The 17,966-nt window shown below is 31.0% G+C and overlaps 2 protein-coding genes across 3 annotated transcripts; one reads left to right on the plus strand and one right to left on the minus strand.

Moving 5' to 3' along the window:
• The first annotated feature begins 2,976 nt into the window (after positions 1-2,976).
• On the plus strand, positions 2,977-4,445 carry LOC114186175. 2 transcript variants are annotated; one of them, XM_028074202.1, is made up of 3 exons: positions 2,977-3,065; positions 3,909-4,134; positions 4,272-4,445. In XM_028074202.1, exons 2-3 carry the CDS (start codon positions 3,979-3,981, stop codon positions 4,317-4,319), a joined length of 204 nt encoding a protein of 67 aa, XP_027930003.1. In that variant the 5' UTR covers positions 2,977-3,065; positions 3,909-3,978; the 3' UTR covers positions 4,320-4,445. The 2 variants fall into 2 exon arrangements, with proteins under 2 accessions (XP_027930003.1, XP_027930004.1); XM_028074203.1 differs by having other exon boundaries at positions 2,982-3,065; positions 3,978-4,134.
• An 8,804-nt stretch (positions 4,446-13,249) lies between these two features.
• LOC114184754 (dehydration-responsive element-binding protein 1B-like) lies at positions 13,250-13,930 on the minus strand. Its single transcript, XM_028072065.1, has one exon. The coding sequence runs from the start codon at positions 13,922-13,924 to the stop codon at positions 13,250-13,252; it is 675 nt and encodes a 224-aa protein (XP_027927866.1). The 5' UTR covers positions 13,925-13,930.
• Between the last annotated feature and the right edge of the window lie 4,036 nt (positions 13,931-17,966).

Raw genomic sequence — 17,966 nt, forward strand, 5'->3', positions numbered from 1 at the left:
AGCAATCTAAACCCTAAAACGGTACGTCGTTTAATTCTAACGGATAACCCACGTTGGGTTGGGATGTTTTCTTTCTGCACCACCAAAAAAACTCTTCGTCACCACCTACTTCTTGGTAGCTGGCCCAATCAAAATAATGTAATCGATGTATTCATAGGTGTATGAAAATTAAATATTTTATTGTAATTACTCTAAGATGAGTTTATGTTTATCCGGTTGATAAAAAATATTTTATCATATAGGTGTATGAAAATTAAACTTATAAATTAAACAGACTATAACTTTGAAATTGAGAAGAGAATTATGGAACTAATATGTGTAGATAGAAACGCAAAATTTCCTTTAATATTTAATATTATAAAATCAAAATTTTGTTTGTTACGAGAATGTCAAGTATTTATGTTAAAAAAAACAGACAATTTACAGGTATCATTAATATGTTCAAAAACGAATTATTTTAGAAAATAATTAATTTTCTCAATATTTTTTAATACATTTATTTTCTCAAACAGCCAATTTGATTCGAATTTAAAATTAGTTGTTAAACTAAACCATTTACTTTATTTATATATAAAATATAATGTTATATGTTTTAAATTAATTGGATCCGACAAACTTACATGGTTGACAAGTGAGATTATTGAAGGCCATATTTTACCTTTATTTTACATTATACCAGCAATATATTATATTCACCAAAACATGATAACATTTTGTAGTTCTTAACTAAAAAATTATACAATTTATTTGTGATTATGAAATAAAATTTCAATTATGAATAAAAATAATTGTGCAAAAGAAATTAAGAAAAATATTTTTTATTTGACAAATTTTCATTTTAAAATGTCAATAATATTATAGTCATTATTTATTAAAAACAATTTGATATAATAAAATCACAATATATTAAATTACTTTGAATTTTATATTTAATTAAAAGTGAATCAATAAGGTTACTCTCCCCTTCAAACACATTTCAATAAGGTTGCCACACTATTAGACTTAATACATATAAAGTCATCATCCTTAAAATACTCCATATCTCTTGCTCAACCTTATTCCAAAAATTAATCTAATAAAATATTTAAGAATTTGTTTTACATATATTTTTCTTTTTCTTTATATTCTTTCATTTGACTCAATCATACACGTGATATTTATAATTTAATCAAATTTCAAATATTGATGACTTAAACTTAATTGAAATTTCATCAGGTTATTTAAAGTCGAAGTATTATCTATAATGTCATTTCTTTTAAGTAATGTCATTAGAATTTCTTTCGTACCAAAATTAATTGTTTTATTTTCTAATTAAACATTTTGAAGTTATTATTTTGATCTATGATAATATTATTCTTATCTTATATTATAAAGAATATTTTTATTTACTGTGTATTCTTTCTCTCTGTGTTGAACATGTTATTTCTCTGTATTGAACACGTTATTTCTTAGTTGAAATTAATTATGTATTTTTTATGGCATCTGAATTATATTTGGTCATCTAAGTTAGTTTTTAACCAATGTAATACTTAGAGATTATTTACCAACTAACATTAATTTTTTTTTCCATTTTAATGTGAATTTGTCCATTGACCCGAATATGACTACTATATTTTTTGGTTAATGCTATTCAAAGTTTTTTAATAAATATTCTTGACTTCTTTTTACATTATTTAAAAAAAATCACAAGTTATTTCTCATGTTACTTAATATTTGTATTTCATAGGTTAATATTATTATTATTATTATTATTATTATTATTATTATTATTATTATTATTATTCGGTTGATATTACTTAAAAAAATCAATTTATATATTATGTGTTATAAAATAAATCTAATAGTAGAGGAGAAAAGAGAAAGAAGAATAGGAATGGAGAGAATGAGGAACAATTTTCGTAATATTTATTATGATTAAAAGAGGGAGAGTTTTATTTATAAAAACAACAAATAATCCAAATATATGAAGTATACAATATAAATATTTACATAAATAATAATCAATTATACGATATAATCATATCAATCATATAAATAATATCAAATCAAAATAATTAATTCATAATATTTTTTATGTTCAAATCGATAAAAAGTTTTTTTTTCTTACTAATATCATAAAAAAAACAACTTTAACTAAAGTTGAACTAGTTTTCGTGTATAGTAGTTGAAAATAACACCGTCATGTTAATTGAGGCTCTTCTTTTTTATTTTTTTGTCAGCCGAAAAAAATAATAATTCAAATTTATTTCGTTTTGAATTTCCTTGAAATTTGAAATCCTTTTTTAAATGCACAAGTTTAAATTTATTTTTTAATTCCTCATTTGTTATAGTTAGTTATAACTTTTTTTTTCTTTTGTCTTTTAGTCTTTGTATCTATAATAACATCTTATCATAGTTTATGTAATGTATCAATTTTTAACCTTTTAATTTTTGCGTACAAAATAAGCTTAGTTAAAATATTATAAATATAAACATAATAAAATGCATGCAGAGATTATAAGGAAATATTTTTAAATATAAAAACTAAAACGTTATATATAGAGAAAAACCAAACAAATAATAAAACATTTTTTTTCCAAGCAAGCATGTTTAGAAAAATTAAGCGATCTCTAATAAATAAGAGTCGGTCAGTGAGAAAAAACTTAAACTATGTTTATATTAAAAAAATCTGAAAATTTGAAATTTAAGAACAAAATTTCAGGCCACGTATTTCGAAAAGTATTATTCATATATCAATTTTGAAATTTTTGATTATTTTATTAGCATTTTACAAATAATGTAATGCGCTAAGATATCAAAAAATTTAAGCACGCGTAAAAAAAAAAAAAATTCAATCAAATAATTAATACTAAATAAGAAAAAAATAATCTAAAAATTTAAAAATAGTGTTTCAAAATAAAAGTAACAAAAAATAAAATACCAGAGAACATTCTAGGAAGAACATTCTAGGAAGCACTAAGAGCATCCGCTTATGATATTGTGTGACATTTCATTAAAGCGTTGCAAATATTATGAATTGAAAACCTGCATCATTTCCTCTCTTACGCTAAAACCCTTCCTTCAAAGTAAGCATCCCAATCCTTTTCTTTCTATTTTTCTGTTTCTTTCTTTTAGCACTTTCAGTTCATTTTGATTTTCAATCATTTTGCTGTTCTTTATCTCTTGATTTCATTATAATTTTCTCCTCTTAATAGCGCGTGTTTCCATGGGTCCATCGTCTTAAAATCAGTGTCTGAAAATTTGGTAAATGTTATGTTAGCTGCTCTATTTGGTGTTATTTAATGACCCGTGAAGTTACAGAGTGTTATGATATTTGCATAGAACTGACGCGTGTGAACTATAGTTGTCTGCAACTTACTTCATTGGATACTGCTAGACGACAACATCTGATAGATAGACAGCCATAAGGAACATCATGAATTACGGAACTGTCAATTTTCTTGATGTCTTTAACGTTTGACTTAGAGTAAAATTTGACAACCATTAGCCAATTTGTTATCGGAAGTTAAAAACCAAATTGATTACTGTGTCTCGAACTTGGGGGCCAAATTGATTACTCTGTCTACCGAATTTGAGGACCAAATTGATACCAGAGTCAAGGATTATTTTTCTTGTATGAATCAAATTCATAGGTGGCGAGGGTATCTGCTATTAGCAAGGTAGGTCCAAGCATGAAAATATGCAGATTAGGATGTATTGTTTTGTTGTGAACTTGTGACACAAGCATTGCGTTGAACCTGGGCAATCAGGGTTCATTGTTGATTCAACTTGTAAGAGAGTCCCTGGAAGGTGTTTGTCAAATTGTTTCAGACATATTTCGTCATTATTTTGTAGATAACTTTATAGATGCTTGTATATGGTTTTCTAACATAATATCTTATTTCTTGTTATGATATTGTTTATGCTAGATTTATCTGGTGACACTTTTCTTGAGAGAATTGGTGAATTGAATAACCTTTTTTGTTGGTCCCCACAAGGATGTCAGAACCACCATTTAGACCACGAGAGAAAATTATTGAGAAGCAAAAGTATTTCCAGAGTGTTCATAAGCACACGTATTTGAAAGGGCCATATGACAAGATTACTTCTGTTGCAATACCACTTGCATTAGCAGCATCTTCATTGTATCTGATTGTAAGTTTGTTTGTTATTGATTTTCAGAAATCTTCATATAGACTTTGCAGATTGAATATATCAAAATAGCATTCAATGAGTCTTCTCTTATTTCTGGTGCAGTACATTTTTAACATTGTTTTGCACTTTTTTATCAGGGAAGAGGGATCTACAACATGTCACATGGAATAGGGAAGAAAGAATGACTTACACTTTGTGTTTGATTTCTGTGCTTATATGTTTTGTGCCTTTGTAAATTTCTGTAATTTTCAGACTTTGATCAGCAAAGGAAGTTCAAAACTTGGAATGAATAGTGTTCTCTATTTGGTTGATGTAATGATGTAATGTAATGTTGTGTGTAAATAACTGGATGTTCATATTTACTTTTTGTTTCATTTTCACCAGGTATACCTCAAATAACATAAACAAAACACGTAAGACATGCTATCTTAACAAGAGAGAAGAAAGCACACTTTTTAGTACAGAATAATATCAAAAACATGAATATTATGGAATTAAAAGTAAATATGGAAATTGTTTTCAAATGGAAGACCCGCTGTCTTATTTGTACTTTCTTTTTATCTTTTTAGTGATTTTTCTTATTTTAAATTTGAACACGTGATTTTAAAGTAGTTTATAGTTTTCTTTCTGCGTATTTGCTTGATGTATCAATCAACATAGCCCGTTTGAATTATTACCACATGGCCTATAGCAAAGTTTGTTATCAGAATTTTAATATATCCCAATTTTAATATGAGGTACTTTAATATACCCATGTAAGAAAAATATGAAATATGATTTCAAAAGTGCTTAAAATCTGAAGTCAGAGTGTACTTGTATTATAATTTGAAATATGGTAAAGGGAAAATCCATTAAAATAAAACAATAATTTAATAAATTTATTTTAATAATATATATAAATAATTTAATTAAAATATAATCAAAATATTAGTATAATGAGTTGTAAAATTGATGCTTTGTTTTACTGGGTTATCAAATTATTATTATTGAAAAATTATCACTGAGCGAGTCATTTGGTCCTAGGTAACATTTAGACAGTATATACTTTAAAATTATTTTTGTAATGGTTCAGATATTCGTCTAGATAATATAAATAATGTTATTCTATTTTAAAAGATTATTATAAAAATAACATAACATTTCCTCCTATTTTGTAAGAGTTTAAATTCAGTATAATACAAATGTAAACATTTAATAAATAAATTTATCATTAATGGTTTAAAAAATACCTTTATTCTCCAATTTACATAACAAATTTTTTTATTTTATTATAAAAATAACGATATTGACTCTTTTAATTGTTTTTATTTTTTTAATTTTCTATTTGTAAGCCCCAATTCAATTTTGTGTTTAAAGCCTAACCTCTCGTGGGCCTAAGGCCAGCCCACTAAGGGACCCCCTATACCCCTTTCAGCTCATTCTGTGCCTTGTCTCCTTTACAGAAGCAGGTTCCCCTCCCTCAAACACTTTGTTCTTCAGCAAGGTTCCCTGCTAGGGCACTCCATCCTCACGTCTCCGAGTTAACAAAACTCTCTCTTTTTCCAGGTAAGCTGAGCTTTATAGCTCCTGGTCCGTTCCTTCTCCTTTACGCACTGTTTAAAACACGTGGGTCAAGTTGGGGTTAAGTCTCTTAACTTCGTTTTGTCCTCTTTTTCCACGTTTCAGCTCACTGCCATAGTTCCTAGAGCTGGGGTACTGCATAGTTAGGGTCTGGTTGCTTTTGGTGCTCGAAACAGAGGTAAGGGGAGCTAGGTCTTTAAGTTTAAAGTTATTGTGGCATGCTTATGTTTTGTTCCATGTTGTGGGTGCTTGAATGGTGTTGGAATCGTGTAAAAATGGTTGGCGTATATTCTGGATGTTGCTCTATGTCATTTTTTTGCCTTGCATGTGCGGAACAGTGGGGGAGAACTGATATTCTCGCCCAGGCGAGCTCGTCTCGCCTAGGCGAGAATATCAGCAACTCGCTCAGGGTTCTGCCTCGAGCACTCGCCCAGGCGAGGGGCTGCGTTTTGAGCGACGGGACAGCTCGCCCAGGCGAGACAACCTCGCCTAAGCGAGGGATCGTGAAACTCTCCAATGACCCACTGCTGTAGGCTCGCCTAAGCGAGAGCCCGTCACCTGAGCGAGACAACTTCTCTTGTCTGGGCGACGACTCCTAGCTTGAGCGAGGCTACTGCAGCGGGTGGTTTCAATTCTTTTTTTCTCTTTGTTTGATGGGTGAATTGTGTGATTTATTTATTTACCCCTTTCTTTCAAAACCTAAAGCATGTGAATATATGTGGTTGCTTGAATCTTCTGAACTAAAAGTTGGTATGTTGGCATGAATAACACATGGATTTTGGTTGGTTGAGAACTTGCATGAGAATTGGATGTTTTGAGATAAAGGTGGTGGATATGGTATAAAACATGAATTTGGTGTGTGATAAACGTAATTCCATGAGTCTCGTGGGGAGACCACGTGGTGGTGTGTAGTGTATATATTAAGATATGGATTCAAGTAAGGAGTGCATCCCGAAGCTCTAAAGGGTCAGTGAGTCTCAAGTAGAGCAAACTGACCAAAGTGGTGAGAGTAGCGGGAGGCCCTAGTCTCTGGCAGGATAATGACCTTAGACGTTTAAAGGCTAACCTTGTGTGTGGTAGGGTGAAACCCATTGGCAATGGCTCTGCAGAGCAGTAGAGGCCACCACAAGTGCGAGCGTCCGATGAATCCGATCTTAGTATATTTATCCGGATAATTGAGTCATAGTGTCCTGCTTGTCTGCGATAACATGATTCTCTATGCTCACTGTATTGAAATGTTTGAACTGTTTAAGTACTTGTTTGCTATACTATGTCAACCTTAAATTACTCTGGCTCACCCTTTCTTTGTTGTGTATGTTCTTGCCTTGATTCTTTTCTTTTTGCAATGATCACCTTACGGTGGGAGCAGATGGAAATGCTTCTGGAGGTAGGCCTGATGGTGGTAGCAGTGCAGCTTAGTGGGCCCATTGATGTGGCCCTCGGAAGAGATTTTATGGCCTTAGTGCCTTTAAATTCCAAGTTCTCGGGGCTTTTCTTTTGCATAACTGTGAATCCTTTTATTTCTGGTTTGGTTATGACATGGTTGTATGCCTAGGTTCCCCTTTAAGTACTCCTTTGGATGACTGTAACAGATACCTTTCCATTGATTCCTGTTCGTTTGATTGCTCTCTTAGTATTATAATTTTGTGATGATTTACTTAGTAAATTAATCTATTAAATTTGGGTCGTCACACTATTGCCATTTCAGAAAAACATTAACTATTAACCAAACTGATTCAAATTGTTTTAATGATATCTACAATTATATATTGATATATATAAACTAATAATATATTACTATTAACTTAACAAATAAAAACAGATACACATAACACGTGTTTTTACTTTTTTTTTATAATAAAAAAATAATTATTATTATGAAGTTGAAAGATAATATTTTCATGTTAGAGACATTTTTTATTGACATACTTTCATAGTCTACATAATGTTAAAGACATGAAGGTAAAGTAAACATATTTTCATACTTTACTTGCCGAGTTAGAGATGTTAATTATAGGTCTAAAATCGAGCTAAATGTGTTTAATTTGTGTGAGCTGCATATTTAAGTTGTGACTAACTCTACATAGTGTGGAAAGAATGCTTATATAGAAAAATTGTATAAAATGTCTGATTATATGAGTGTGAAAAGAACGTTGATACACCAGTGCAGTGAAGGATAATGCCTACGATTATTTTCGATGTTAAACTATGGTTAATGAACCGTAATATATCAAGCTGTAGTAAAAAGAAAGTCCTTTAGAATATGGTTTGATAATATACAGTTAGCAAAATTTCATAAAATTTATGAAATGCATATTAATATATATATATATATATATATATATATATATATATATATATATATATATATATATATACTAATAAACTATTAAAAAATTATTAATTTTTTTAAATTGTCCAATTGGACTATGCAATATTTAATACACGTAAATTATTAATAGCATCTCCTCTTATATTAATTTTAAAAAATATACATTTTAAAAAAATGAGCTAGTACATATTTTTCTCGAAGGGGAAATTAAGCCTCATTCAACAACAATTTTGAACAAACTAAATTTAAACATATAATTAATTATTTAAAAAAATAATTCAACATATTAAGCCCAAAAATATATTAAACAACATATTAACAAAATAATTATTTCAAATAATAAAAAAACTCATAAATTTTTTAAAGCTAGTAGTCATGAGAGAGGAACCCAAACCTCCCCGCTCTACGAACCTCCCCGCTCGTAGTCCTGCTCTAAGAACCTCCCGGCTCGTAGTCCTATTTTACGAACCTACCCGCCCGTAGTCCAACACATGTGATCCACCAGCCCCGTACATCTCTGCACGTGGCATCTCTTAAACGTGAGCACGGAACATACGAACCTACCACGCGAGAGTAACTGGATATGAATCTCCCCGCTCATATCATCACATGTTAACCACCATCCATGAACCTACCCGCTCATGGCACAACATCTCCCGATCCAAGCATCATCGCTTAAAAGCCACGTACACAAGTCATAGACTGCTTGATTTTCGCCCGACGCAACATCCAGCACCGCCAGGCGAAACAGGCCTAGACCGCTTGGCGGTACCTTCCCGCCGCCAGGCGCGAGCGTTCTCCAGACCCACTGTTTTACAGGCGCCGCCTGGCGGAGCACACCTTGCCGCCAGGCGCCACGCGGTGCAGGGACCCTTCCTGCTGTTCCTATTGCCTGACAGGTAGAAGCAGGCCGCCAGGCGCCATACCAGAAGCTCCCTGCTACTGGTTTTGGCACCCAAATTGGTTGGTTCTAAAATCCAGAATGCTCTAAGATGTATTACACATTTGTTTTATCGGGGTTTGTTAGTTTCCAGCCATTACACCCTCACTTTAACTTCCTATCTCCCATGCTCAAGATATTTCATTCTTACCCCTTGACTCACCAATGGTCTCTCCTCAAGCATAATTGTCCATCCAACTTAAGAAAATAGCCTAATCCCTCCCATTTGGCTTACTCCATCCTAGAGACATAGTTCTTTCATTCCATTTGTCATACAACTTCTCTCAATTAATTTGTTAGCTTCACTGCCATATACCCCCACGTATAGCTCATATGCTTATGTCAAACCCATTTAGGTACTTTCTTTCATTCTTCTATCAATATTAATCATCACACCAGTACCCAAGGCACACCTTTCACTACCTAAATACCACTGTTCAGGAATAATATCAAACCTCCTCATAACATACTCCACTCGCACTATACTGCCATGAGTGTTGTCCCACACAATATTGCATAATCACATGTCTTCTATTTAAGCTTATAAGTCACTAAGGACACCTAAAGCCCATAATTCATAATCACAAATATTTAATAACACAGATGCAAAGTACTAGGCTTCCAACCCTAAACTATTAACTAATGTTATCATTTCCTCTTTCTTTCCTTAACACGACTTTCAACAACCCATCACATAGTCATACCATCAAATTCAGCCTCCAAATTCAATACCAGGCAATAATTCACTCATGGTTTACTGATCCAATTTCCTTTGACATTATATCCTCTAATTCGTACATACTATGAACCATAATAATTCAATTTGGATTCTACCCATTCCAACACCCCAACTCTATCCACGATAAATTATAAAGGGTATTCTCAAAGCACCAACATACCCCAATTCTAACAATTTCATACTATTAACACATAGCATCAAACACAAGATCACAATCAGAAGTCCCAATGACCCCTGCGCACATAGCAAATCAAAAGAAACACGCGAACAGCGTCGCGCCGCCTAGCAGATCTTCATCGCCGCCAGGCAGTTCATGGCAGAACCAAGAACAAGGCACACCTTTGATGTGCCGCCTGGCGGCAAGGGTTGGGCCGCCAGGTGGTTTCTAGGAAAAATCCAGAAACCCCAATAAAACACTGCAACCAGAGTGGAAATCATGCAATTGCGATCATACAAGGTATAACATAGCGATTGCTATTAAAAACACGCAGAAACAACTCCCCTTACCTGAATTCCTCACTCAAAATTCGAAATTGATGTGTATATTCAACCCAAGGACTCTTTTAGTCGTGGTTTCTCCTCCAACAATGGCTTCACTCTCCAATTCTTACTATAATCCCGCACCAGTCCACTAAAATTCCTCTGTCTGAGAGTTCCCACGCAGTTTCAGACCTTTCCTTGCCTAATCTCCCCTCTCTCTATCTTAATGCTCACTTAATTACTCCATTACTCCCCCAAAACGAAAAATTAAATAAAAATGGGTTAATGGTTATTCAACCCTCTTAATTGGAATGTTTTCCAGCCCCCTAATCTACCTCTCTTGGCTGCTAGGGTTCCTAAACCTTTCCATAATCATACCAAACGAAAATTTGGCAAAAAAAAAGTAAAGTTTTGTTCTCAACAAGATTTGAACCCACCCACAACCCATTGATTACCAAGTCAATTGCACAACCAAACCAACCAATTCATATTTATGATAATTCTTACAAATTTTAGGATTTCATTATCACATCTCACATTCAAATATGTCAATAAAATAATGCACAGATTAAAATAACACACAATTAGCATACATAAGACTCAAACCCAAATCCTTTCACACAATCAAATACTCTCGACCATTTGAACTAGTACTTTTCCACATCATAATTCTCTGCATTAAATGCCTTAAAAACTTCTATTACCCGCATTTATTAAATAATTATTTAATTAATTATTTAACTTTTGTCGGGTCTTTTATACTGGTGGTGGTGGCTGCGAGGACTCTGACATGCATGTGTGGTGTCATTCTCGATGGGGCATAGTGATTCTCAATTCAAGAGAGAGAAAGGGGGGAGGGAAGGAAGGAAGTCTCGTCGTTCCTAAAGAGGAAGGCACTATCGACGCCGACAAGGCTTTAAGTAGTTGGTCCGACGACGTTGTTGGGCACGTTGCGAGGTAACGACTTTTGTCGGAGGCGGTAGGGTCGAGTTGCTTTGTTTTGATGGATTGGCCAGAAATAGAGGGTAGAAGAAGCTTCCAGGCGCAAAGGAGAAAACAAACAGTGGCACAGACGCCGACGATGGTGATGCCCCAGGTTGCTTGTGACGATGATGGGTGGCAGTAGAGCTTCTTCAAACTCCCATAGTTGTCACGATTTGAATAGGGGTTGAATAATGGAGAAACAAACCCTTCTCACTTAGGTAAAGAAGATCAATAGGGGTTGAATTATGGAGTACATTTTTCTTATAACCATAGTCTATACTATATAGTTAATTGATATATTTGTACCAACGATATAAAAAAGTATTAGAAGTTTAATCACAGGAATGTGGCTGTCCAAACTAGTATAAGAGATGTGCTGGTAGAAAATTACCTAAGATTTAATTATAGGATTACGGGTGAGACATGTATTTATATAAGAAATTGTATTACGGATTTGATGAAAGGGTTTTGACTTCATCAATCCGAGTGAAAGATACACATATGAGTGAGAGATACACTAACTAATAAATTATATCAAATATTTAATCATAAGACTATATGAATTCATTCATATATGGAGTGGGAAACATGTCCATAAAAAATGATTTTGTAATTAATAAAAATTAAATCTTTACCCTTAATAAAAGATTTAGAAGAGAATAAGTTTTTTTTTTATTTGTATGACCAAAAATTATTTTATCAAGACTATAGGATAGACGTCAAATGTTTTTTTACAATATCAAAGCATCCCTAGACAAACCCAATACATGTCTACCCACAAAAGATATAAGATATAAAGAAAAACAGTTTTATAAAATAAAACAGGTATAAGTAATAAAATTATACTTCATTGTTTTATTATAAACTTTTGAACCTTTATGTATAAATATAAATGTCAATACAAAATAATAGATTAAATATGTTTTTAATCCCTTAATTAACTTTTAATAAATTTTGGAATTAGTCAATTTCAAAATTTTAGATCAATTTAATTTTTCATCTTTCGAAATACGTGTAAATTTAGTTCTTTTAATCAAAGTTTGTTAAATTTATTTGACATTTTAAGCGTATTTTATAATAGTATTTGACTTAACATTAAATGAAAAATGTGTTAAACAATATAAACAACTCAAATACAATCCTGAAATGCGTATGAAACATCAAATAAACCCAACAAAATTTGATTAAAATGACTAAATTCACATATTTTGAAAGATGAAGAAATAAATTGTTCTAAAATTTCAAAATGAACTAACTCTGATAGTTAAGGGATAAAAACATATTTAACTCTAAAATAATTAAAGATTAAATTTGTATGGGTATGATTATGCGATAAAATAGGAATCATATTATTTTGGACTCACTCAAAGCTTCCAGATGAGCGAAGATGCTTGCACATGTGTCACAGTTTTCTCATTGAATTCAACCGGCCACATCTCCGAGAGGACCACCTTTTTTTCTAAATGTAATGACCACAAACTCCCCCTCCTTATAACCTTGTCTCTTTTATGACTTTCATTTTTTCTAAGTGCTTAAATCTTTTCATTTGTAAAATTCAATCCAAAATTTAGTGATGATACCGCAATAAGCCATTTTCTACTAAACCTTTTCTTTTTATTTTTAAATATAAAATAATTTGGAATAAAATTATTATTTTATCATATGCCTCATGCATGTCGAAAAATTGAAAAGTGTTCATGTAACATAGTGATATACTTTACCACATTAAAAAATATGTAAATTCTTAGATATATGTATATTTATTAATCACACTTGGAATTGGCCAAGTTGGTCGTGCTATCCATGATTTGCATTTAGTTAATTATTATTATTTGTGTTCTCATCTTTGTCAACAACACTGCCTGCTATATTACGGTGGTGAAGAATCTGACATTTTTTAAAATTCCTTCATATGAGTTTCTTTGAAGCTCTTTACATTATTGTCGAACTCAAACTAAATTCTAACTAGGTAAACCAGAAAATGCTCAACTTATACCTATTAAGCCTCTGAACATATAACGACGACACAGAAATGTTGCATGCTACGTATAATCTGCATGCATTCTTATGCTGTTAATTGTTAATATGTCCAGAGAGTGAGATCTGTTTCACAATCAACCTCGTCCCAATCAAAACTCACCATAGAAGGTGGAGTAATGAGAAGACCCTCTGCCATACTATGTAACAAACCTGGCATGTTATAAAACGCCTCTTCGTCAAAGAACACTGATTTCTTAAACTCCTCAACATCATTCACAACCGAACAATTAGTTTCAATTTCAACCCTTGAATCATTTGCAGAGGATGAAGAAGTGTTAGTTGAAAGAAAAACCTCGGAAACTTGTGCTGCAGCAGCTCGAATATCTGCAGCTGAAGATGACTTTGCAACTGGAAGAAGAGAAACCGAATCAGGGAAATTCAATGCCGCAGAGGTGCCCTTAAGTGCTAGGGCAGCCACGTCATGTGCCCTAGCTGCCATTTCTGGTGTAGAGTATGTTCCAAGCCATATCCTTGATTTGGTGTTGGGTTCACGGACTTCACACACCCATTTGTTACCGTTTCTCTGACGAACTCCTCTATACACTGGATGTCGTGTTTCTTGAAACTTTTTTCTCCCAGCTTTTCTCTTGTGAGAACCACATGGTTTTTGTGTGGGCAATGGTGAATTTTCCGATGGAGAATTCGGGTTGCAGAGTTGGCTCTGAGAAGAAGTAGATGATGGCGATGAAGAGAAAGAGTAGTCATCATTGTTCATGGTTACGTCCACGATGATGAAGAATGAAATAGTTGATGAATGATGAGTACAGATGAAAAAGAAAAATGCTGTTATATATAGACTGAGAAGAGTAGTACAATTTCATGTCTTTTAAACCAAACATGTACAAAAATCGAAAGAGAAAGAAAGATATGCTACAGAACCACCAGGTTGCGAGGAACACGTGCTACACAAGGAATCAAATGTTCATGGCCAAAATTTGAAGTTAACTGAAAAGGACATAATTATTAATTTTGTACAATATATTGACCTTGAATTTGAAGTCTAAAATTTGGTTCATGTTGGAAACAATATGAATGTTAATTGACATTTATACGACAAAGCATTAATCAGAGTCTCGTATCTGAGAATGATTTGGAACTGTACAAAGGACAGCATGACACACGTTGCAACTTTTTGTTCTTTACAAAATAATTTGTTTGAAACATCATCCTATGATAAAATTAGGTACACTTAGTAGGAGTTTAAAATTTATTTTTTACTTGTTAAAATTTAAGAATATAGAAGTTTGAAATTTAAGGATATTGAAGTTTAAATTATGATTATTTATTATAGTGTCTAACACTATTATAATTTTAGTTAAACCGTCCAACATTTACCTTCTATATTATATGAGATTTTGTCTTAAATGTCTTCACAAATTTCTGTTAGTTTTTTTTAATTATATATTATATTTTGTCTTGATATATGTCTTATGCATATAATTGTATTTTTTTTTCATTGTAAAGTTTATGTTGGGATATAAATGACAAAAAATACAGGTAGATGTGAATATTTGTAGATAAAATTGACGACAAATAATTAATATTTGTAAATATTTATTATTTACGGATACCAGATATTTTAATAAATATTTATAGAGATATCATATTATTCATATTTATGAATATTTACTGTCGACAAAAAATTAAAATTAAAATTAATTTATATATTAACTTTAATTAAAATTAAAATTTAATTTATATTTTATTAGATAAATTAAATTAAAATTAAATTAAAATTTTTTTAAATTTTCTTTAAATTTTATTTTAAAATATTTTTTTAAATATTCACGTATATTTACTAATAATAAGTTCTACAGTATTTTACAGTATTTTTTTGCAGATAGACATTATTTATAGAGATGTCAAAATGGGTTTCAACCCGTGAGCCAACCCGGCTCACCACGGGGTTGACCCACTTAACCCACCAATTTTTCTTTTTACAATTTTTTTTTAATTTATTTAAATTTTCTTTTAATTTTTTTTAAAATTTTTAATAATTATTTACTACTCCTATTATATTTGTTCACAATTTCATATTTTTAAATGCTAGAATGTTGCTTAATTATATTTGAATAGTTTGAATGTTTAATTAATTTGATTGTCAAGTTATATATATGTTGATACTTTAATTTTTAACTATAATCTTTATAGTAAATTACTCAAGTAACCGTCTTACAAACAATTTTTTTCTAAATTAGCATGAAAAAATGTATAGCTTTCTTATTTATATTTTGTTGAATAGTATGACAGAAAATTTGTAATATTAGCCATGCTTTCTTAGACTAATGGATACTTTTTTGGAAATAATTCTTCATATATTGGTGGTGAGCATGATCAAAACATTGGTTATTGATTTTACTATGATTGTCATCTCATGGGTTACTTAAAAATTTATTTAAATATTTGAATACTAAAAAAAATAAAAAATTTAGGTGGGTTGGTGAGCCAACCCACTTAACCCACCAACCCGTGGTGGGTTGAGTCGGGTTACAAAATTTCTGGCTCACCAGAAAGTGAGCCGGGTTGGGTTCACTCATTTTCAACCCGGCTCGTGGTGACCCAACCCGTGTCACTTTGACATGTCTAATTATTTACACCCTATCCACGTCCCCTTCCATTCCTCTAAAAGCAGTATTCGAAATCATTAAAGTTGTTGAAAGAAGCATTATGAAAATTTGACTCATCAAATTGTGGGAATGGTTCTGACCACAAGAAAAAGAGAAGTCCAACATAGAAATAGGAAAACTTTCACATTAAATTGGTGTTTGTAAACTTTTTTTTTTTCTTACAAAATCTTATGATAAATGTCAACGCTGTTTGATGATTGTCAATGTTTAAAAATCGTAACTTCTAAATTTGTTGTTGACTAATTAGGCCGAGTTCAGCGCCCAATTTTGTACCAGACTTCTACAAATCAGTTGACTTGTTGTATAACAATGGTGTCTACTCAATAAAACTTAATAATATAATTAAGTTAATTTTCATCATATAATAATATAAATGAATGGGTATGTGATTATGGATAAATATGAAATACACAAAAAAAATATGATATAAATGATATGATTATAATACAGTTAAACATGTCTTTGTGTTAGAGATTATTTATGACATATTAAAACAAATACTGAATACATGTCCAATTTGATAAAAAGAAATAGTGAATGATATTTCATGAACGGAACCTTTAAAGTCAACGAAAACAAATATTACACATAAAGTGTTTCTTTTCCAGTTTTTTCATAAATAAAAATTGTTTTAAAAGAAAAAACACACAATTTTTCTTACAAAAAGTATATGTGTGTAAATAAATAATTTAAACACGCGAAAACCAATTTTACGTCGGTGGTCCTGTTTTTGTTGTTTAAACAATATAACTCCACGTGTGCCATTGACCTTTCTAATCATGAAATGTGTACGCTTTTGACATCACATGGTCGAAGTCAACGTTGACTACTGCATCAAGTCAACTGTATTCTCTACCAGTTATTATATAATAATTATTTTTAAAATATCGGTTTTATTGTTCATTTTTCTTGTAGTTTTTAGGAGAACTTTTTATTTATATTCGTCAATTATGCTTAAATAACACTTTCATGTTTTTACATAAATGTAGTTAAGTTAAGATTATCATAATCCTGACATTAGTGCAAATCAGGCCCATGTGAGCACAATTGAAGTACCATTATGCCCTGGGTTCCCCAACTGGAAGATACATTTTTATTATAAAACAAAATTTTGAATTTATTTATTTTATCAGAAAAATTCTTCAATTAGAATACTAAACATTTTTTTTTAATTGGAGAGGATATATTAGATATCGGGATGGACTGACGGTGAGGACTGAACCTACTTATTACTGGTCATGTTTTAAAACATTCGTTCCATTTTTATTTATATATAAAATTTTGTAATAGATATTTTTTGCTTTTATATAAAAATTTAATTTTAGAATATAATTTAAATAAAATTACACACTAAAACCTTTATTATGAATAAATTTTAAAAAATTAGACAGTTACATTAAAGTATAAGTTCGATTTTGTTTAAAATAGTTTTAATTTTGCAAATCTAAATAAAAGATATAAATATGTAAAAAATCATATTTTAAATAAATTTTCAATAATTAATATTTTGTTATGAATTAATGATTGTCCATTGATTTGATACATTTACTCATATGATTCATTACTCTTTATGGTAAATATTTGTATTAACTAAGTTGATTTGTTTCCTTTATGGATTACATATTGTATCTATAAATAGGACTCTTCCTATCAATAATAACGCACAGATGAGTTGCTCCTATTCTCTCATTCTCTATTCTCTCTTGTTCTTCTCTTCTTTATTATCTGACGTCATTCTCTATGTTATTCGCTTTATTTCATAACACGTTATCAGCACGATGCTCCAACCAATTGAGCACTAGTGGAAGCTTTTTCTCTATAACGACAATGCTCTGCGCGTTTCAATATAGGCTCTTTCTAATCCTTTCTGAAATTATAATTTTACCTTATATTCTTCCTCTTGTGATAAAAATTGTTTAACTTTATCAATTTTCATCTCCATCTTATTATTTGTATTTTTATTATGACGGTGATTATTATTATTATTATTATTATTATTATGTTATATGCTAGTTTTAAACACACGAAAAGTTGCAAAATTTGGATTTGTGACTCTTGATATTACAAGGAAGAATTCCTTATATTGAAATTTTAAATGTTGAAATACATTTATATGCAATTGATATTGGG

The sequence above is a fragment of the Vigna unguiculata genome, chromosome 5, assembly GCF_004118075.2.
Source record: "Vigna unguiculata cultivar IT97K-499-35 chromosome 5, ASM411807v1, whole genome shotgun sequence".
Lineage (NCBI taxonomy): Eukaryota > Viridiplantae > Streptophyta > Magnoliopsida > Fabales > Fabaceae > Vigna > Vigna unguiculata.

Excerpts from the sequence above, each read along its gene's own strand:
- LOC114186175 (XM_028074202.1), top strand. The coding sequence starts at position 3,979 with ATGTCAGAACCACCATTTAGACCACGAGAGAAAATTATTGAGAAGCAA. Across the intron at positions 4,135-4,271 it reads CATCTTCATTGTATCTGATT|GGAAGAGGGATCTACAACAT; the intron begins GTAAGTTTGTTT and ends CTTTTTTATCAG.
- LOC114184754 (XM_028072065.1), bottom strand. The coding sequence starts at position 13,924 with ATGAACAATGATGACTACTCTTTCTCTTCATCGCCATCATCTACTTCT.